The sequence below is a fragment of the Rhinoderma darwinii genome, unplaced genomic scaffold, assembly GCF_050947455.1.
Source record: "Rhinoderma darwinii isolate aRhiDar2 unplaced genomic scaffold, aRhiDar2.hap1 Scaffold_1023, whole genome shotgun sequence".
Taxonomy (NCBI): Eukaryota; Metazoa; Chordata; class Amphibia; order Anura; family Rhinodermatidae; genus Rhinoderma; species Rhinoderma darwinii.
Genome location: NW_027461905.1, coordinates 9801 through 31790, shown reverse-complemented (window position 1 = coordinate 31790; position 21990 = coordinate 9801). Strand labels below are relative to the sequence as shown.

The window sequence follows — 21990 nt, the reverse complement described above, 5'->3', positions numbered from 1 at the left end:
TGCAGCTCTGGAGTATAATACAGGATGTAACTCAGGATCAGTACAGGATAAGTAATGTAATGTATGTACACAGTAACTCCACCAGCAGAATAGTGACTGCAGCTCTGGAGTATAATACAGGATATAACTCAGGATCAGTACAGGATAAGTAATGTAATGTATGTACACAGTGACTCCACCAGCAGAATAGTGAGTGCAGCTCTGGAGTATAATACAGGATGTAACTCCGGATCAGTACAGGATAAGTAATGTAATGTACACAGTGACTCCACCAGCAGAGTAGTGAGTGCAGCTCTGGAGTATAATACAGGATGTAACTCAGGATCAGTAATGTAATGTACAGTGAAGGAAATAAGTATTTGATCCCTTGCTGATTTTGTAAGTTTGCCCACTGTCAAAGACATGAACAGTCTAGAATTTTTAGGCTAGGTTAATTTTACCAGTGAGAGATAGATTATATAAAAAAAAAAACTGAAAATCACATAGTCAAAATGATATATATTTATTTGCATTGTGCACAGAGAAATAAGTATTTGATCCCTTTGCCAAAAAAGACTTAATACTTGGTGGCAAAACCCTTGTTGGCAAGCACAGCAGTCAGACGTTTTTTGTAGTTGATGATGAGGTTTGCACACATGTTAGATGGAATTTTGGCCCACTCCTCTTTGCAGATCATCTGTAAATCATTAAGATTTCGAGGCTGTCGCTTGGCAACTCGGATCTTCAGCTCCCTCCATAAGTTTTCGATGGGATTAAGGTCTGGAGACTGGCTAGGCCACTCCATGACCTTAATGTGCTTTTTTTTGAGCCACTCCTTTGTTGCCTTGGCTGTATGTTTCGGGTCATTGTTGTGCTGGAAGACCCAGCCATGAGCCATTTTTAATGTCCTGGTGGAGGGAAGGAGGTTGTCACTCAGGATTTGACGATACATGGCTCCATCCATTCTCCCATTGATGCGGTGAAGTAGTCCTCTGCCCTTAGCAGAGAAACACCCCCAAAACATAATGTTTCCACCTCCATGCTTGACAGTGGGGACGGTGTTCTTTGGGTCATAGGCAGCATTTCTCTTCCTCCAAACACGGCGAGTTGAGTTAATGCCAAAGAGCTCAATTTTAGTCTCATCTGACCACAGCACCTTCTCCCAGTCACTCTCAGAATCATCCAGATGTTCATTTGCAAACTTCAGACGGGCCTGTACATGTGCCTTCTTGAGCAGGGGGACCTTGCTGGCACTGCAGGACTTTAATCCATTACGGCGTAATGTGTTACCAATGGTTTTCTTGGTGACTGTGGTCCCAGCTGCCTTGAGATCATTAACAAGTTCCCCCCGTGTAGTTTTCGGCTGAGCTCTCACCTTCCTCAGGATCAAGGATACCCCACGAGGTGAGATTTTGCATGGAGCCCCAGATCGATGTCGATTGACAGTCATTTTGTATGTCTTCCATTTTCTTACTATTGCCCCAACAGTTGTCTCCTTCTCACCCAGCGTCTTACTTATGGTTTTGTAGCCCATTCCAGCCTTGTGCAGGTCTATGATCTTGTCCCTGACATCCTTAGAAAGCTCTTTGGTCTTGCCCATGTTGTAGAGGTTAGAGTCAGACTGATCATTGAGTCTGTGGACAGGAGTCTGTTATACAGTCTTTAACCCCTTCCCCCTGCTTGCATTCTGGGACCCTCATGACCAAGCCATTTTTTAAATTTTTCCATTGTCACATTCGAAGAGCTATAACCTTTTTTATTTTTGCGTCGACATAGCTGTTTATGGTCTTGTTTCTTGCGACACGACTTGAAGTTTTTATTGGTACCATTTTGGAGTAGATGCGACTTTTTGATCACTTTTTATCACACTTTTTTAAAGAAGGGATTAACAGGAAACAGCAATTCTTTTTTTTTTTTTTTGAGAGCAAATAAGAATGTGAAACTTTATTTTATACATACTACGTTATTCATACCTCTGTGATTTAAAAGGAAGAATAACCATTTTAAGGGACATCATTATTTTGGAAGGAGTATGGTGTTAGGGGGGATTCACACGAGCGTGTATTCGGTCCGTGCGGGCCGCGTGGTTTTCACGCGGCACGCATGGACCAATACAAGTCTATGGGGCAGTACAGACAGTCCGTGCTTTTTGCGCAGCGTTTGTCTGCTGTGCAAAAAGCGCGACAGGTTCAATAACTCTGCGTATTTCGCGCATCACGCACCCATTGAAGTCAATGGGTGCGTGAAAACCACGCAGGTTGCACGGAAGCACTTCCGTGCGAACCGACTGAAACAGCGCACCAGCTGTCAAAAGGATGAATGTAAACAGAAAAGCACCACGTGCTTTTCTGTTTCCGAACATCCAAACGGAGTGTCTTTGCGATGAGCGAAGCCGGACAAGCGAACCGAACTTCACCGGGTTCGGCCGAACTCGTTTTGGCCGAAACCGGCAAAAAAATTATCGGTACGCGACGTCAGGAGATAGTCACTGTCCAGGGTGCTGAAAGAGTTAAACTGTTTCAGCACCATGGACAGTGACTACCGATCCCAATAAACATGAACCTGTAGAAAAAAAAACGAAGTTCTGACTTACCGATAACTCCCGGCGTCTTCCTCCAGTCTGACCTCCCGGGATGACAATTCAGTCCAAGTGACAGCTCCAGCCAATCACAGGCCAAGCACAGGCGGCAGCGGTCACATGGACTGGCGCGTCATCCAGGGAGGTGGGGCCCGATGTCGAGAGGCGCGCCACCAAGGACGCGCCACCAAGGACGCGTCACCAAGGACGCGTCACCAAGGCAACGGCCGGGAAGTTCTCGGTAAGTACGAACTTTTTCTTTTTTTTCAACAGGTTTTTCGATATTGTGTTCGGCATTCACTGTCGAGGGTGCTGAAAGAGTTACTGCCGATCAGTTAGCTCTATCAGCACCTTGGACAGTGACGGGCGTCGACTAGCCTCATCTCTATGATGGCGGCTGCGCGAAAATCACGCAGCCGCGCATCAGACACGGATGACACACGCAGCTGTCAAATGGTTTTTGCGCGCGCTAAAACGCAACGTCCGTCTGTATCTTCCCTTAAGAATATAATCCCAGAAAAATCTTTAATTCAAACGTTATCATTGTTTTTATAAGAACGTGCCTGTGAGCGCACACTCCGCTTAATGACAAGGTCCATTGAGGATTTTCTTTTTTTAAATTCGTTTATTCAAAATCTCACATACAAAGTATCTCAGCAATTGGACAATACATGACAGTAGCAGCAATGACATTGCGTAAGATATCAACATTGACACATATTCACATGTAGAATGTTAACAGAACTTCCAATTGCCGATCATTTCATAGAATTGCAGGGGTGTTATTAATTTATTTCGTATGTATTAAAAGGAAACAATTAAACAGATCGAACAAAACAACAAGTCGCCTCTGTGGCGTTATAACATCATGGACTGTATCAATATCTCATATCTTACTTGGGAGTACGGAAGCTGATTTATCTCGCCATGATATGAGGGCTGACGGCCCTGACCTCCAACCACTGACCCCACACTCCCTGAAATTTGTCTGGACAGCCCCTGTGGGAATATACCAGCTGTTCATAAGTAACCACAGTATCAACCAGCGATTTCCACGAGGCTATTGATGGAGCTGTGTCTGCCATCCAATGTGTAGCTATTGTCTTCCTAGCTAGAAATAAAGTTTCTTTTATAAAAATCCCAGTGTGATGTGTCCAGTGTTCTTCGTCTATGAGTCCCAGTAAAGCTATTTTCGGGGAGAACGATAGAGGGCTAGGTAATAATGGAGTGATAACGTCATAAACCTTTGTCCAAAATATCGATATGAATGAACATTCCCACATGAGGTGCCAAAAATCTGCTTCTGGTTGCCCACATCTATGGCATGCTGAGGTGGGTAGTCTGCCCATACGGTGTAATCTGACCGGGGTGAGATAAGCTTGGTGTACGACGTATAACTGGATGAGTTTATTATTTATAGCCGGGGATACTGGTAAGTGTAAGATGTTAGTCAGATCTTCCGAAGAAAGGTCTGGTATTTGCGATTTCCATTTAGTCAGAAACGGAAGTGGAGCAGAATTGATTTTAGCTAGAATCAGGTGAGTATATAGAGCCGAGATAAGACCCTGAGGCCCCTGTGATTTTAGTATGCCAATAAGAGGGTATGCTGGTATGAGTGAGGAATGAGGTGGGAATTGGGTCTGTATGGCATGCCGTAACTGCAGGTATTTAAACCATTGTAAGTCTGGAGTTTGATGCGTCTCTTTGACCTGTTGGAATGTAAGTATCAGACCGTTATCATACATATCTCCCAGACAAGCAATGCCCATATCTTGCCACCCCCGTATATCGTCCAATAATTGTATGTGTGGTAATGTAGGATTATGCCACAGAGGAATCTCTGGAACCGTACCAGTGTAAGTGAGTATTTTTTTGGATGCTCGCCAAACCGCCAGTGCCAGAACATGCATAGGAAGTAGTTCAGTATGGGGAGTAAATTTAGGGTATTCCAGAAAACTGATCAGGCTACGTCCCATAACCAGGGAGGCTAGGTAGTGATCTGTGTCAGACAGAGGTGAATCTCCCACCCAATCCCGGATGTTGCGAAGTTGACCCGCCAGGTAGTGCAGGTAAAAATCCGTCAAGGCCATTCCCCCTTCACTTTTTGGTCGTTGTAATGTGGCCAGATTGAGTTTTGACCTGGAGGAGCCCCATATGAATTGTATGATTAAGGAGTTAAGGGATTTAAAGAACGATATAGGGACTGCAACGGGCATATCTTGTAATGTATAGTTACATTGGGGCTGAATCACCATCTTGACCAAATTAATACGACCCGCCACAGATAACGGGAGTTTAGACCATGTCTTACATTTTCCTCCAACCTTATTTAACAATGGGGTTAATGACGTATCTCGGGTCTGGTTATGATCCTGTACTATAGTTATGCCTAAATATTTAAATCTAGAGACGGTTTCAAGGCCATATAGTGACAGACGGGTCTGGAGTCCGGTGTCTGGCTGTATATAAAATGGCCAATTTCTGCCAGTTAACCAGAAAACAGCAATTCTTCCATAGCTTTTTATTTAATTTTTTACGGCGTTCACCGTGCGGGTTAAATAATGTAACAGCTTTATAGTCGGGGTCGTTACGGACGCGGCGATACCAAATATGTGTAACTTTTTTGCTTTATTGTGTTTTTTTTTCTTTTTTTATAGTAAAGCAGTTTGTAAGGGGAAAAAGTGGGTTTTTCATTTTATTTTTTTTAAATTAACTTTATTCATCTTTTTTTTACTTTTATACTAGTCCCACTAGGGGACTTCACTATGCGATCCTCATTATAATACACTGCAATAATTCTGTATTGCAGTGTATTACTGCCTGTCCGTTTAAAACGGACAGGCATCTGCTAGGTCGTGCCTGCGGCCTGATCTAGCAGGCATTCATTACAGGCAGACATGGGGGGCCTTTATTAGGCCCCCGGCTGCCATCGGAGACACAGACACTCGGTGCTCCCTCCCTCTCTCCAAAACCACTCAGATGCAGTGCACGCTATTGAGCACCGCATCTGAGGGGTTAAACGGGTGAGATCGATACTAATATCGATCTCACACAGCAGAGCAGGGACGCCCCCAGCCCTCAGCTACATCTGGCATTTGACAGCTCCCTGCTCTGTTTACTTTATTCTACAGCAGCGCCGTGGAATAGCGGCGCTGTAGAATAAATCCCATTAATGACCGCCGTGAAAAGGCTAATCGGCGGTCATTAAGGGGTTAATGCAGGCACCAAGTTGATTTGGAGCAGTAACTGGTCTGGAGGAGGCTGAACTCTTAATGGTTGGTCGGGGATCAAATACTTATTTCTCTGTGCACAATGCAAATAAATAGAGATCATTTTGACAATGTGATTTTCTGTTTTTTTTTAATATAATCTATCTCTCACTGGTAAAATTAACCTAGCCTAAAAATTCTAGACTGTTCAAGGGATCAAATACTTATTTCCTTTACTGTATGTACACAGTGACTCCACCAGCAGAATAGTGAGTGCAGCTCTGGATTATAATACAGGATGTAACTCAGGATCAGTACAGGATAAGTAATGTATGTACACAGTGACTCCACCAGCAGAATAGTGAGTGCAGCTCTGGAGTATAACACAGGATATAACTCAGGATCAGTACAGGATATGTAATGTATGTATACAGTGACTCCACCAGCAGAATAGTGAGTGCAGCTCTGGAGTATAATACAGGATATAACTCAGGATCAGTACAGGATAAGTAATGTAATGTATGTACACAGTGACTCCACCAGCAGAATAGTGAGTGCAGCTCTGGAGTATAATACAGGATGTAACTCAGGATCAGTACAGGATAAGTAATGTATGTACACAGGGACTCCACCAGCAGAATAGTGAGTGCAGCTCTGGAGTATAATACAGGATATAACTCAGGATCAGTACAGGATAAGTAATGTAATGTATGTACACAGTGACTCCACCAGCAGAATAGTGAGTGCAGCTCTGGAGTATAATACAAGATGTAACTCAGGATCAGAACAGGATAAGTAATATAATGTATGTACACAGTGACTCCACCAGCAGAATAGTAAGTGCAGCTCTGGAGTATAATACAGGATGTAACTCAGGATCAGTACAGGATAAGTAATGTCATGTATGTACACAGTGACTCCACCAGCAGAATAGTGAGTGCAGCTCTGGAGTATTATACAGGATGTAACTCAGGATCAGTACAGGATAAGTAATGTCATGTATGTACACAGTGACTCCACCAGCAGAATAGTGAGTGCAGCTCTGGAGTATAACACAGGATATAACTCAGGATCAGTACAGGATAAGTAATGTATGTACACAATGACTCCACCAGCAGAATAGTGAGTGCAGCTCTGGAGTATAATACAGGATATCTCAGGATCAGTACAGGATAAGTAATGTAATGTATGTACACAGTGACTCCACCAGCAGAATAGTGAGTGCAGCTCTGGAGTATAATACAGGATATAACTCAGGATCAGTACAGGATAAGTAATGTAATGTATGTACACAGTGACTTCACCAGCAGAATAGTGAGTGCAGCTCTGGAGTATAATACAGGATGTAACTCAGGATCAGTACAGGATAAGTAATGTAATGTATGTACACAGTGACTTCACCAGCAGAATAGTGAGTGCAGCTCTGGAGTATAATACAGGATATCTCAGGATCAGTACAGGATAAGTAATGTAATGTATGTACACAGTGACTCCACCAGCAGAATAGTGAGTGCAGCTCTGGAGTATAATACAGGATGTAACTCAGTATCAGTACAGGATAAGTAATGTAATGTATGTACACAGTGACTCCCCCAGCAGAATAGTGAGTGCAGCTCTGGAGTATAATACAGGATGTAACTCAGTATCAGTACAGGATAAGTAATGTAATGTATATACACAGTGACACCACCAGCAGAATAGTGAGTGCAGCTCTGGAGTATAATACAGGATATAACTCAGGATCAGTACAGGATAAATAATGTCATGTATGTACACAGTGACTCTATAACTGTATGTAGGTTCTCTCTATAGGGGTTCTGTAGATTGAGTATGTGCTAACACTAAGTGAATGTTTGGGGAATCCGTATATAACTTCTGTCACTTCTCTAGGTCATTATTGCGCTGGCTGAAAAGAATCGCTCCCACGTACCGTACAGAAACTCCATGATGACCTCTGTACTCCGGGACAGCCTTGGTGGGAACTGTATGACCACAATGATCGCCACCCTCTCCATAGACAAGAGGAACATTGATGTATGTGAGCCATCCGTACACTGCTCCAGCCCCTCTCCTCGTCCAGACACCAGCATTGTTCTCCATTGTTATAATTCTATTTATGGAGCTGTAGACTGCGTTTCAGTGTCTTAGTGATTGATTTGCGGACGATGTTTGTTATTCTAGACTCGTATTAATGTTGTAAAATGAGACTTTATTTGCTCCCAGATAATCGTTTGGGCTGCAGCGCTGATTTTCCCCGGGGAAAAAAAAAGCAAACCATTCCCAGCAGATAAAAGTTTTCCGCCGTCTTGTTAAAAAATAGTTCCAAAATCTGCGTGACTACGAGCGCGGCCGCCATTACTGGTTATGTAGACACCGCTCCCTACGAGTCACATCATTGGGGGTTGTCACCGGCTTTACGTGGCTCCTGAAGAGAAGTGTTGGCCCATATTTATTATTATTATACCTTTCTCCATCGGTCACCAGGCCTAGGCGAGATGGCGCCATTTGTTACAACACTGAGGAGTCATGTGATCGATTCTCCCTTAGAAATATATTCAGCGAGATTTACAAAGCAAAATGCACCAGAGTTCTGGCTCGAATTGCACCAAAAAAGTGGCAAACATGTCGTGCTGCAAGTTTATTATGTGTTTTATACACTTTTAATACTAGTTTTTATAAGTGTCTTTTAAAAGGGGCGTAGCTAATAGGAGAGAAAAGGGTCTCGCAAGGTGCGCCAAATTTATCATACAGCGTGCGCCACTATGATGGATTTAGCGCAGTTTTTGCCTCTCTGGTCTAATTTTATCCTTCCTAACTTTAAAGGTGTTCTCCGCTGTAGACCATCCCTACTTGTTAGAAGGGTCTCTTGACAATAAACAGATCACAATTGTCCCCCATTGGAACCCCCAGCGATCATCTGTGATTTGTGGGGAAACCTGTCAGTAAGTGTTCAGTATTCCTGCAGCGCCACCACAGGAGAAATAAAGTATTACACAGTGTCCATTCATATCAATGTGTTGTCTGTGTAGTACTGGACAGGTCCTCCAGATACGCTCCATGTAACCGCTCTCCACTCTGACCAAGAGATGAGGAAACAGAGGACCCCCCCCTCTATTACTCCAGAATTCACTAATGGGGTGTATGACAATGTGTTTTCTAAACTGGACATCCCGTTTAAGGCAGTATAAAACGATCTCCCCCACTATCAGGGTCGCCAACCTCCACTACAAAAATTTCTGGACCACTGAGCTGAAAATCACGGACAGACCAACATTTTTACGGACACATTACAAAATCATTGCCTGTGCAGGGCGCTAGGAGTGACTCCCCAATCACCGCTCAACTCGTAGCTTCCCCCGCTAACAAGGTGATGTTTTCTCTGATTAGTCGTTCACTTTCTTTTTTCTTCTCCAGACGACCCCTGCGACGACTTCTTACACTCGTCTCTGCAGAACTTGACACACAGACATGTTGGTTTCTCGCTTTTCCAGCACCTCCTCACCTGTACCCCGTTCTCTAAACAAACCCCTAATCCACAGCACCCCAGATGGTGATAATGATCCCTCAGTGCTCGACACAATAAAGGTGCCCCCTCAGTACCCGTGCCCCCCCACACCGTAATAATGCCCCAGTTGAGCCCCCTGTAGATACCCCAACACACACAGCCCCTCCTTGTAAATAGCGCCACACTGCAGACAGAGCGGAGAGCCCTTGTGGTGGCCTGACGCTGCCACGCTCTGCCTGACGTAACTCACCATTTGGAGGAGCCGAGGAGGTCGTGCGGCGCAGCGGTGGAGGTCCTAATTCTGACTGCGGTCGGTGACCGCCTGGAAGTGGACCAGTCCAGTCACCTGACCCGAGTCACCTGACTTCATGTCACTGATTGGATTGGTTCACTCTTGGCACTGACTCTTTGCACTGACCTCCCAGACGTCAAGCGGAATCTGGAAATCTTCCTTTTGCGCTGCGCATGTACATTTTGGCGCATGCGCAGTGCAAAGTTCCGGGAGAATAAGGAAAAATCGCGGCTGGTGCTTTCTTTTTTTTTTTCTGCTGGACACTACAGACTGCAGAAAAAAAAACACCCATTTTTGCGGACTGTCCGTAAATTTACGGACGGTTGGCAACCCTGCCCACTATGTCTTACTTCACAGTTGAGTCAATGTGCCCACGACAGAGATTTGCAGAATTCGCATGTTGTTGCAACTTTGGTCTGAGCTCCGTATTCAATAGTCAGATCGTCCGTGCGCCGATCTGTAGCGCTGTCCGTTCCTGATAGCCGGGACTTGCAGGGGATGATGGGCGGCTGTAATCCCATAATAAGGCCGCGTTCACATGCCACAGTCATATCGTGGCTTCTTTGCCATGATTTTTGTAAAATTGCTTCAGAACGGCTCAGTTTTGCTGCGATTTTTGGAACATTTGCGTTGGTTCGTTGGTTACCGTCCCTCAAACATCTTTTATATGTAATCTGCTTTACAGGAATCCATCTCCACCTGTCGCTTTGCACAAAGAGTCGCACTGATCAGGAATGAAGCCGTGCTCAACGAGGAGACGGACCCGCAGCTGGTAAGAATATCTCTGTCTGCTCCTTTCCTGAAATATTCTGTGCTGCTGTGGACCCCGCTTCTTCCCAGGCCTCGTTCACAAATTGCAGGTTTGGTCTGTATTTTGTATCCGTGTTTTGAAGCCAAAACCAGGAGCGAATCCTAAACACGGGGGATATAGTGGAAAGATTTATACAATCTTTCTTTTTTGCACCCACTCCTGGTTTGGGCTTTAAAGAACTGAAAAAATCTGCAATGCGGGAATAAGGCCGAACTCCCAGGCTGTGACCCTCCACCAGGTCAGCGCTCTCCTCCTGAAATACCCTGTGCTGCTGTGAGCGCTCTCGTGATGTGAAAGATGACAGGGTTTCCTGTGCACTCACTTGTGTCCTCTTGATGTTTCTCAGGTGATCGTGCGTCTCAAGAAAGAGATTCAAGCCCTTAAAGATGAGATTGTCCTGATCACTGGGGAGCAGAGGACATCGGACCTGACCCCGGACGAGCTGCAGAGGTGACGCACACTACTGTCTGCTGAGCTGTGTATCTAATCCTATCATGTGTGATACTGTCTGCTGAGCTGTGTATCTAATCCTATCATGTGTGATACTGTCTGCTGAGTTGTGTATCTAATCCTATCATGTGTGATACTGTCTGCTGAGCTGTGTATCTAATCCTATCATGTGTGACACTGTATGCTGGGTTGCTGTATCTAATCCTATCATGTGTGATACTGTCTGCTGAGCCACTGCATCTAATCCTATCATGTGTGATACTGTCTGCTGAGCTGTGTATCTAATCCTATCATGTGTGATACTGTCTGCTGAGCTGTGTATCTAATCCGATCATATGTGATACTGTCTGCTGAGCGGTGTATCTAATCCTATCACGTGTGATACTGTCTGCTGAGCTGTGTATCTAATCCTATCATGTGTGACACTGTATGCTGGGTTGCTGTATCTAATCCTATCGTGTGATACTGTCTGCTGAGCTGTGTATCTAATCCTATCACGTGTGATACTGTCTGCTGAGCTGTGTATCTAATCCTATCATGTGTGACACTGTATGCTGGGTTGCTGTATCTAATCCTATCGTGTGATACTGTCTGCTAAACTGTGTATCTAATCCTATCATGTGTGATACTGTCTGCTGAGCTGTGTATCTAATCCTATCATGTTTGATACTGTCTGCTGAGCTGTGTATCTAATCCTATCATGTGTGATACTGTCTGCTGAGCTGTGTATCTAATCCTATCATTTATGATACTGTCTGCTGAGCTGTGTATCTAATCCTATCATGTGTGATACTGTCTGCTGAGCCGCTGTATCTAATCCTATCATGTGTGATACTGTCTGCTGAGCTGTGTATCTAATCCTATCATGTGTGATACTGTCTGCTGAGCTGTGTATCTAATCCTATCATGTGTGATACTGTCTGCTGAGCTGTGTATCTAATCCGATCATATGTGATACTGTCTGCTGAGCGGTGTATCTAATCCTATCACGTGTGACACTGTATGCTGAGCTGTGTATCTAATCCTACCATGTGTGATACTGTCTGCTGAGCTGTGTATCTAATCCTATCACGTGTGACACTGTATGCTGGGTTGCTGTATCTAATCCTATCATGTGTGATACTGTCTGCTGAGCCGCTGTATCTAATCCTATCATGTGTGATACTGTCTGCTGAGCCACTGCATCTAATCCTATCATGTGTGATACTGTCTGCTGAGCTGTGTATCTAATCCTATCATGTGTGATACTGTCTGCTGAGCTGTGTATCTAATCCGATCATATGTGATACTGTCTGCTGAGCGGTGTATCTAATCCTATCACGTGTGATACTGTCTGCTGAGCTGTGTATCTAATCCTATCATGTGTGACACTGTATGCTGGGTTGCTGTATCTAATCCTATCGTGTGATACTGTCTGCTAAACTGTGTATCTAATCCTATCATGTGTGATACTGTCTGCTGAGCTGTGTATCTAATCCTATCACGTGTGATACTGTCTGCTGAGCTGTGTATCTAATCCTATCATGTGTGACACTGTATGCTGGGTTGCTGTATCTAATCCTATCGTGTGATACTGTCTGCTAAACTGTGTATCTAATCCTATCATGTGTGATACTGTCTGCTGAGCTGTGTATCTAATCCTATCATGTTTGATACTGTCTGCTGAGCTGTGTATCTAATCCTATCATGTGTGATACTGTCTGCTGAGCTGTGTATCTAATCCTATCATTTATGATACTGTCTGCTGAGCTGTGTATCTAATCCTATCATGTGTGATACTGTCTGCTGAGCCGCTGTATCTAATCCTATCATGTGTGATACTGTCTGCTGAGCTGTGTATCTAATCCTATCATGTGTGATACTGTCTGCTGAGCTGTGTATCTAATCCTATCATGTGTGATACTGTCTGCTGAGCTGTGTATCTAATCCGATCATATGTGATACTGTCTGCTGAGCGGTGTATCTAATTCTATCACGTGTGACACTGTATGCTGAGCTGTGTATCTAATCCTACCATGTGTGATACTGTCTGCTGAGCTGTGTATCTAATCCTATCATGTGTGATACTGTCTGCTGAGCTGTGTATCTAATCCTATCATGTGTGACACTGTATGCTGGGTTGCTGTATCTAATCCTATCGTGTGATACTGTCTGCTAAGCTGTGTATCTAATCATATCATGTGTGATACTGTCTGCTGAGCTGTGTATCTAATCCTATCGTGTGATACTGTCTGCTAAACTGTGTATCTAATCCTATCATGTGTGATACTGTCTGCTGAGCTGTGTATCTAATCCTATCATGTTTGATACTGTCTGCTGAGCTGTGTATCTAATCCTATCATGTGTGATACTGTCTGCTGAGCTGTGTATCTAATCCTATCATTTATGATACTGTCTGCTGAGCTGTGTATCTAATCCTATCATGTGTGATACTGTCTGCTGAGCCGCTGTATCTAATCCTATCATGTGTGATACTGTCTGCTGAGCTGTGTATCTAATCCTATCATGTGTGATACTGTCTGCTGAGCTGTGTATATAATCCTATCATGTGTGATACTGTCTGCTGAGCTGTGTATCTAATCCGATCATATGTGATACTGTCTGCTGAGCGGTGTATCTAATCCTATCACGTGTGACACTGTATGCTGAGCTGTGTATCTAATCCTACCATGTGTGATACTGTCTGCTGAGCTGTGTATCTAATCCTATCATGTGTGATACTGTCTGCTGAGCGGTGTATCTAATCCTATCACGTGTGATACTGTCTGCTGAGCTGCTGTATCTAATCCTACCATGTGTGATACTGTCTGCTGAGCTGTGTATCTAATCCTATCATGTGTGAGCTGTGTATCTAATCCTACCATGTGTCTTGCATTGCTGGATCAGGATTGGCTGTGTGCTGCGGCTTCTCTGTAGTTTCTGGAGCTGCGTCTTCTCTCGCGGTTGAAGTTCGAGTTCACCTTGAGTTTTCGGGCGTGCAGACTTTTGCAGCCTCGTCCTCGCCGTACTCTCCGTCCTCGCCGTCCGCTCCTCTTCTTCTCGCTGATTTGTGACAAGAACAGAACTTTCCATTGAGACAATAGTAATAAATTCATAATGAAAGCCACAACGACGGCGTCCGAATGACCCTATTGCCTCGTAATGGGCTCTGCTGGGTTTTCGTCATTTTCACAACAAATAACGCTGCGCTATTCTTGCCATCAAATCTGCTGGAATTGTTAACAGAGGCTCTGAATGGATTTCTCAACATGAATGTGAACACCGCCTTACTGGTACTGATCTGGAGTTAGAGCAGATTTCATACTCCCACAATGCACCTGTGTACATGAAAGCCGTAAAACTGGGATCGCGGCTCTGGATGTAAATGGCCATAAGAATTATGAATACAGCTCTGAATGAGTGGATTAAAAGATGTGGAAATGCAGCTCTGTGTGTGAGTGGAGCATAAGATCTGTGAATGCAGCTCTGGATGTAACTCCGGATCAGTGCAGGATAAGTAAGGTAGTGATGACGCTGTCATGGCGGGAATGTTCTTCTCTCCTCATAAATCGCTGGTTTGCTGATGCCTATTTCGTTGCCTGTCTCGGCCTCCTCCAGTCCACGGTTTATAGTTCAACATTTAGGGAAGGAACACACGGCGTAAACACAACTGAAAATCCGCAGCGTATTCGGGCTCGTCCACACGCTCCGGAATTTTTACGGAAAAAATGCACCAGAATACAAATCTCATCCACACGATGCATAAAATTTCTGAGCCGAAATGGACCCACTGTTGGTATTGTTCGGACCGCAGCGTGTCCACTCCTGCTACGTGGACAGAATTGCTGCGTTATTCAGAGGAGACGTCTCCACCTCCTGACATTGGGGGGGGGGGGGGGGGGGGGCACAGGAAATGGCGCGTTTTTGCCATGGCAGAGAGTCTTTGGCTTTCAATTGAATTTTCTGCAGCAATTCCGTTGTGTGTGGACAGGCCCTTACAGTAGCAGCAGAGCGGGTGAGATTTTAACAAATTTTGTCCCCACACAGCGGAGAAAAGTCGCCGAAAAAACGCACCTAAATTGACCTGCGGTTTCATCAGCCGCCGCATGTCCATTAATGATGTGGAATCGCAGCTCTTCTGTTGTGGGATTTCCCCATTGAATTATTCCACCGCAAAAATCTTAATACAAAAAATAGTCCTACTTACCCAGAGTTCCCTGCTGCTTCTCCTGTCTGGCCTCATGGGATGACATTTCATCCCATGTGACTGCTGCAGCCAATCACAGGCCAATCACAGGCTGCAGCGGTCACATGGCCTCCAACCTCATCCCAGGAGGCCGGACCACGCACGGAAGAGGGGGTGGGGGTAAGTATGACTTTTTTTTTTCCAGCGCAGCTTCCCGCAGGGGAAATTACGCCCGATTAAATGCATCACAATGTGGCGTGGATTTTCAGACAGCATTCCCTGCGGTGTTCAGGGCGGATACACTGTGCAGCTTGACGTAGCGTATCCGCCCGGGACACGCCATGTGTGTTCCTACGCTTGGGGTATGTTCACACTCACTGTTTTCGGGTGGTTTTCAGGGAGTAAACACCTAGAAAATTGCCTGAACAAACGTAAACTGAACGACCTCCAAACATCTGCCTATTGATTTCAATGGGAAAAACGGCAATTCGTTCAGACGGGGCGTTTTTTTTAGTGCGTAACGAAACGCCCCGTAAAAAGAAGTGCATCTCTCTTCTTGAGCCATTTTTCATTGTCTCAATAGAAAAACAACTCCAAAAAATGTATCAAAAAACGTTTCATGCTTTAAAAACGGCTGAAAACGAGGGGCTGTTTTTCCTTGATAAACATCGTGCGCAGTGCGTGATTTCAGCATCAATTCGACTGAAAAAAGCAACAATAACATAAAAGATGTGCGTGAATAACGCCTGCAGCTCGCACAGCGCACTGATGCCGAACGCTACACACACGGACCAGAATCACGCGCGGTTTTCACGCACGTGAATCTGAAACGCTCCTGTGAACAAAGCCTTAGAGCAATTCTTGCAGAAACTCCACCTGCTCGGAGGGCGGCTCTTTGAAGGATCCAACAATAGACGTCTCCTTTATCTTCACCTGGTAAATATCGTACGACACATTGTAACGACGCTGCGGTTTTTCTTTCAGGCTCGAGGAGCAACTTCACAATTTTCTGGATGACGTGGACCGGGACAGTGTCCTGGAGGTCGGGGCCGACATGCGGAAGATTCACTATTGTTTTGGTTTCTTTAAGGTAGATGTCGGATCTGGATATCGGTCTGAACTGTTTCTATTTTTCATCCGATTAGGGGTCTGTTCACGTCAGCGTTTGGTTTCCGTCAGACCTTTCCGTAAGACGAACCCCTCAACGGAAAGGAAATAGGAAACCACGGCTTTCCGTCCAATTACCATTCATTTCAATGGTAACGCTTCCGTTGCTAATTGTTTCCGCTTGTCTAAGTTATGTAAGGTTTCCGTTTTTTGACGCAATCCATAGCGCCATCAACTGCACTATTGATTCAGTACAAAAAACGGAAACCTGAAGGAACAGAAACAAACGGAAACAATTAGTAACGCAAACGGAACGCTGATGTGAACAGGCAAAGATTCAATGCAAATGTAAGAATCTCGTACTAGGGCCGTTACTTGTGTAATGAAGAAAAATGTCTGCAATTTTCTTATATACATTTTGTTTCTATTTCTCATCGTTATCAAGATCTCTGCTTACTGTCAGAGAATAGAAATCGTATACATTTTCATTTAGACTCCAACCCTGTTCTAACCACATCCTGCTCCTATAAGGGTTTGTTACAATGTATCAGTATAGACAATTCTTTGTGCTAAACGGAGCAGCAACACCACCCTCTGCCCCCTCTCTAGACTGATCGCTCTTATTAGTCCTTCTTCACACGAGCGTGTCCGATTTGCATCCCCAAAAAAGCGATTGTCTTTCATCCATATGATATTCCGTTTGTCCATTTTTATTTTTTTTACGTCTCCATGCGTCCATTTTTCCCGTGTACAAAAAAAAACCAGACTTTTTTTTTTTTCCTATTTTGTCCCAACCCACTGAAAACACCCCCAGGAAGGTCACGTGATCGCTCAGACGCCATTTTCAGTCGCTTTTACAGCATAGAGAGCATTTTTATTTTTCTGCGTCGCTTCTCAGCGGATCTGTAAAAAAGCAGAGCGCACACGCACCTCATCCATGAACATCGCTCAGATGTCGTCACGTATTTTCCGATTCTTCGTGAACCCATAAACTTCAATAGACGAGCCACAACAGACTAGAATTGGGCACGCTGTCATTTTTCCGCCACGTCATGCTCCGGTAAAAAACAAAAACCAGATGTGTGAATAGCTCCATAGACTTGTGTGGGTCCGTCGGCTTCCATTGTCAAATGCACAGCACACGCGTGAGAAATACGATTGTGTGAATAAGGCTTAAGTGCGCTGATACAGTGCAACAAATGTTCTGCTCTGAGTGTAAGCAAGACTCCATTCACACACACACCAGACCGGGTGACCACTTTAGTTGTGTCCGTTGCCATGTGGCCAGCAGATATCATTGCTGTCTCCCCGGAGGTCCTCCACGTCATCTATTTCTCATGTTGTTGCTGCGGTAGTGAAATGTTGAGAAATGCGACCGAATCTTCTGCCAGCGCGGTCGTCTCCAACGTACGCAGCTGAGGATGAGGAGAGGCTCGCGGTGGAGCGCGTGGCTCATCACCTGCGGAGCCTTCGTAGACGAACCTCCTACTGACGGGGTCTGCAGGCGCCTGTCTGAGGCTCCTGTGAGACACCGCGCTACCTCCGCCGCAGCAGGAAGCGGCCGGCCTGGTCCTATGACAACTGGGCGGCAAAAACGGAAGTGGCGATTAACTTTAGTGCAATAATGAAGTTAATTCCGTATTTGTTTATTATTTTTGTCTTAACAGAGATTTTTCCACGAAAAGAAGTCGTCAGACAGCGGGGGGTCCTCTCCGGAAAGACCTGCAACGACCTCCGCACGTCCAGAGGAGATGAAGAAGCTCCGAGATCTCCTGCAGCAAAGAGACAATGAAATCAGTATCCTTCAATAACGACCTAGAGGAAGCTAAAGCAGAACGCAGGCGACCCACACAGCAACAAGCTCAACTGGTGTGGAGTAACACTGGGGGCACTGTGATTGGCACTGTTATGGGGGCACTGCTATTAAGGTACTGTAGCTGTAACCATTACATGGGCACTATGGCTAGCACTGTTGGGGAGGGGGGTTTGGCTGGCACTTTTATTGGGGGGACTGAGGTTGTTACTGTTAGGAAGACACTGGGGCATTAAAGTGGATGCTCAATTGGACAACCCCTGTCCAGCATTTGCTTCCAATGATGAGGGTAAAGTCCTTTTACGGACCCCCAGCAATCGGCCATGGAAAAATAGCAACTCAATATCCATTTCCCCTAAATGAAAGCAGTCCAGCAGTGCGTTACCTCTCTGACACAAGGAATAAGAGTGGCGCCCCAACTGGAGATCCACGGTATTGCCTTCATATCCTCTGACAGGTGGCTACCGCTCAGGCTGAGTTCACACGGGGTGAGTTCCTGTGCGCTGCAGGGGATTCCGGGCAAACACTGTGGTTTCGCCCGGAAAACTGCAGCACTAAGCAGGCCGGCCTCCCGGAATACCGCTGCAGCCTGTGATTGGCTCCAGCGGTCACATGGGATGAAACGTCTTCCTAGGAGGCCAGCCTGGCGGAAGAAACACAGACTTCTGGGTAAGTATAAAAAAAAAAATATTTTAATTAGTTGCGTTTTTTTGCGCCGGGATTGCTGCGAACCTGCCGCAAAAAATCGCAGCAACTGCTATTTGTTGTAAGTTTTACCTCCCATTGAATTCAACGGGGAAAACGCAACAAAAAAGCAGCGTTTACGCAAATACAATTGACATGCTGCGGAATAAAGTTCCGCTCACTATTTACACAGCGTGTGGAGGAGATTTGTTTTATCTCATCCTCTTTGCTGCTACTGGATTTGCTTAATGTTGTGGAAAAATCTGCAGTATTTATGCAACGTGTGAACTGCCCGTTTCCTGGCAGCGCCCCCTGCTGCGTCTGTGATCCAGGACTCGGCTCCCTCTTCATATAGCGATATAGTAGCCGTATAATCCCTGAACCTCTTACCACGGGTACCTCATTTCTCTCAGCGTCTCCCCAGACGGCGTTCCTCTCCGCGCAGCAGCCCGTCACGGTTCATAATGGAGTCATCAGTAAACCCTTCACCTCTGTAACGTCGCCCCATTCAACATAACAAGCGAGCGTAAATCATGTGGAATCCATTCTACTACTAATTCTCCTCGGAAACTTCAATATCTCCAGTTATATTTAGTAACAGGCAGAATATACACGTGCCAGAGGGTCCGCCCCGAGCTGAGGGTGCAGTCTGCCGCGTGGACCGGTGGGATTTAAAGGAATAGTGCGACAATAAACCCCCCGCCAGTGAGGACAGTCGTAAAGCAGGTTCCCATCATTTCCTGTCTGCAATGGAGAGGCCATCAAACGTGGGACCCCGCCCCCATGTGACCACCTGACCTGTCCGCTTGTCCCACTTATCCCAAAGACAATGTGTAAATGCCCATGTTGCCCTTAGACCTTATTCACACAATCGTATTTCTCGTCTGTGTGCGGTCCATTTTGACAACAGACCCATAGACTTCATCGGCGCTATTCACACATCCGTTTTTTTCAACTGCGCGTGTCTCTCTTGCAACAAATCCACAGCATGACGTATTCTGCTCCTTTTTTTGCGGATCAGACTTGCCAGAGACTATGGGTATATGGAAAAAAAAATGTCCGACATCCGCGTGCTGTCCGTTTTTTACGGACTTAAGAACGTGACCGGCCGCACGGAGTCCTGACCTCAACCCCACCCAACACCTTTGGGATAAACTTAATGTCTATGGATCTAGAATGGGACGTCGTAAAAGCTCCTGCAGGTGGAACGTGGACTTTTTGTCCATATCGTTTATAAATCAAAACAAAAGAGATGTTCAATAATGGCGAATAAAAATATCAAATCTCACTGATTGCCAGAACAAACCGCGAGAATTTTTTTATTTTTTTTTAATAAAGTTTATTGCAATATAATAAATATCACACGCCGAGCACGAGACCAGCAAAAAGCAAGTCAAACGTAAAAGACAAAGGAACAAAGAAGCGAAGCAACGAGTCGGTGAAGTTACAAATGTCGATCAATCAGGGCATTGAAAGCATAGGGAATAGAGAGGCTAATCCTCCTCCGTGTGCTGGCCGTTGAATAACTGACAGCACTCGGACCCATTCATTTCAATGTGGCCATTCACTGACCGCAAGCGCATGACATCAGTGTACCGTCTGTGTTGCACGCTGACATAAGATGCAAGAAATACGCTGCGTTTTTTTACGCACGTGAATCTGACACGCATGTGTGACTAGCCTAAATGTGAACCACATCCGTGGCAAAGAACAACTATGGGCTGGGGGGGGGGGGGGGTGAGAGAGTCTACGATGGGAGGAACAGCAGCGGCAGGAGATTGTAACAATCCATCCCATATTTTAGTAAATCTGAGAGGACGGTTTCTATGTTGGTTTATCCATTTCTTGTGGGGCAGCCATTCTACAAATGTAAGCGCACCACGAGACATCCAAGGTTTAGCTACCAATTTCTTGGCGTAATATAATGCGTCCACAAGAAGAGTGTGGAGACAGAGTGTGGAGACAGAGTGTGGAGACAGAGTGTGGAGACAGAGTGTGGAGACAGAGTGTGGAGACAGAGTGTGGAGACAGAGTGTGGAGACAGAGTGTGGAGACAGAGTGTGGAGACAGAGTGTGGAGACAGAGTGTGGTTTCTTCTATAAGCCTAATATTTCGAAAAAAAATACAAACTATGGGAAAGCTGAAAAAAATGTGCAAAAAAGTAAATCTTACAGCTGCTAAACGCGCCTGGAAAAAAATGCCGCCCCCCCTCCCCCCCGGAATGGAACCATAAAGAGAATTTTCTCATTTTCAGTTGAATAGAAGCAGCGGCAGAGCGACAATGATCGCCAGAATTACAGAAAATACCCAAGAAATGTACAATCCCTTTTATCTGCAGGTTCTCAATTATCAAATGTTCTCTGACTGGAAGATCATAGGAAGTCTATACAATGTAGAAACCTCCAGAATGAGATTCTTGTTATTCTCCTATTGATGATCCTCAGATATTCTGGTCAGTATGATAAAGAAAGAGAAGAGGAGGAATCAGGACGCTGCATACAAGATACCCAGCACCCCACCCCGACCCCACACCGGACCAAAGGGGGAGGGGAACTCTGTACAGAGGGGTCTACAGGACACAGCAACCCCTAGTGGTGGAGACACCCGGCCCATCGCCCTCCACAGGAAGACAGGTGCATAACACAAACCCAGTCTATAAGCCGCTATTCCAGATATAAAAATAGGGGGCAGTATATTCTTGTATATAGGGGGCAGTATTATAGTAGTTATATTCTTGTATATAGGAGCAGTATTATAGTAGTTATATTCTTGTATATAGGGGGCAGTATTATAGTAGTTATATTCTTGTATATAGGGGGCAGTATTATAGTAGTTATATTCTTATATATAGGGGCAGTATTATAGTAGTTATATTCTTGTATATAGGAGCAGCATTATAGTAGTTATATTCTTGTATATAGGAGCAGTATTATAGCAGTTATATTCTTGTATATAAGAGCAGTATTATAGTAGTTATATTCTTGTATATAGGGGCAGTATTATAGTAGTTATATTCTTGTATATAGGGGCAGTATTATAGTAGTTATATTCTTGTATATAGGGGCAGTATTATAGTAGTTATATTCTTGTATATAGGAGGCAGTATTATAGTAGTTATATTCTTGTATATAGGAGCAGTATTATAGCAGTTATATTCTTGTATATAAGAGCAGTATTATAGTAGTTATATTCTTGTATATAGGGGCAGTATTATAGTAGTTATATTCTTGTATATAGGGGCAGTATTATAGTAGTTATATTCTTGTATATAGGGGGCAGTATTATAGTAGTTATATTCTTGTATATAGGGGCAGTATTATAGTAGTTATATTCTTGTATATAGGGGGCAGTATTATAGTAGTTATATTCTTGTATATAGGAACAGTACTATAGTAGT

General features: G+C 44.7%; 1 protein-coding gene across 1 annotated transcript in view; it reads left to right on the top strand.

Annotated features, from left to right (window-relative positions):
* The window catches only part of LOC142698342 (kinesin-like protein KIF6), a 59882-nt gene extending 38648 nt beyond the window's left edge, over window positions 1-21234 (top strand). The window contains exons 8-13 of the mRNA XM_075847905.1: window positions 7657-7800; window positions 10249-10335; window positions 10721-10824; window positions 15974-16079; window positions 17764-17893; window positions 21038-21234. Of these exons, the coding sequence (XP_075704020.1) occupies window positions 7657-7800; window positions 10249-10335; window positions 10721-10824; window positions 15974-16079; window positions 17764-17893; window positions 21038-21234 (768 nt within the window). The remainder of the gene's footprint in view (window positions 1-7656; window positions 7801-10248; window positions 10336-10720; window positions 10825-15973; window positions 16080-17763; window positions 17894-21037) is intronic.
* Window positions 21235-21990: the final 756 nt, after the last annotated feature.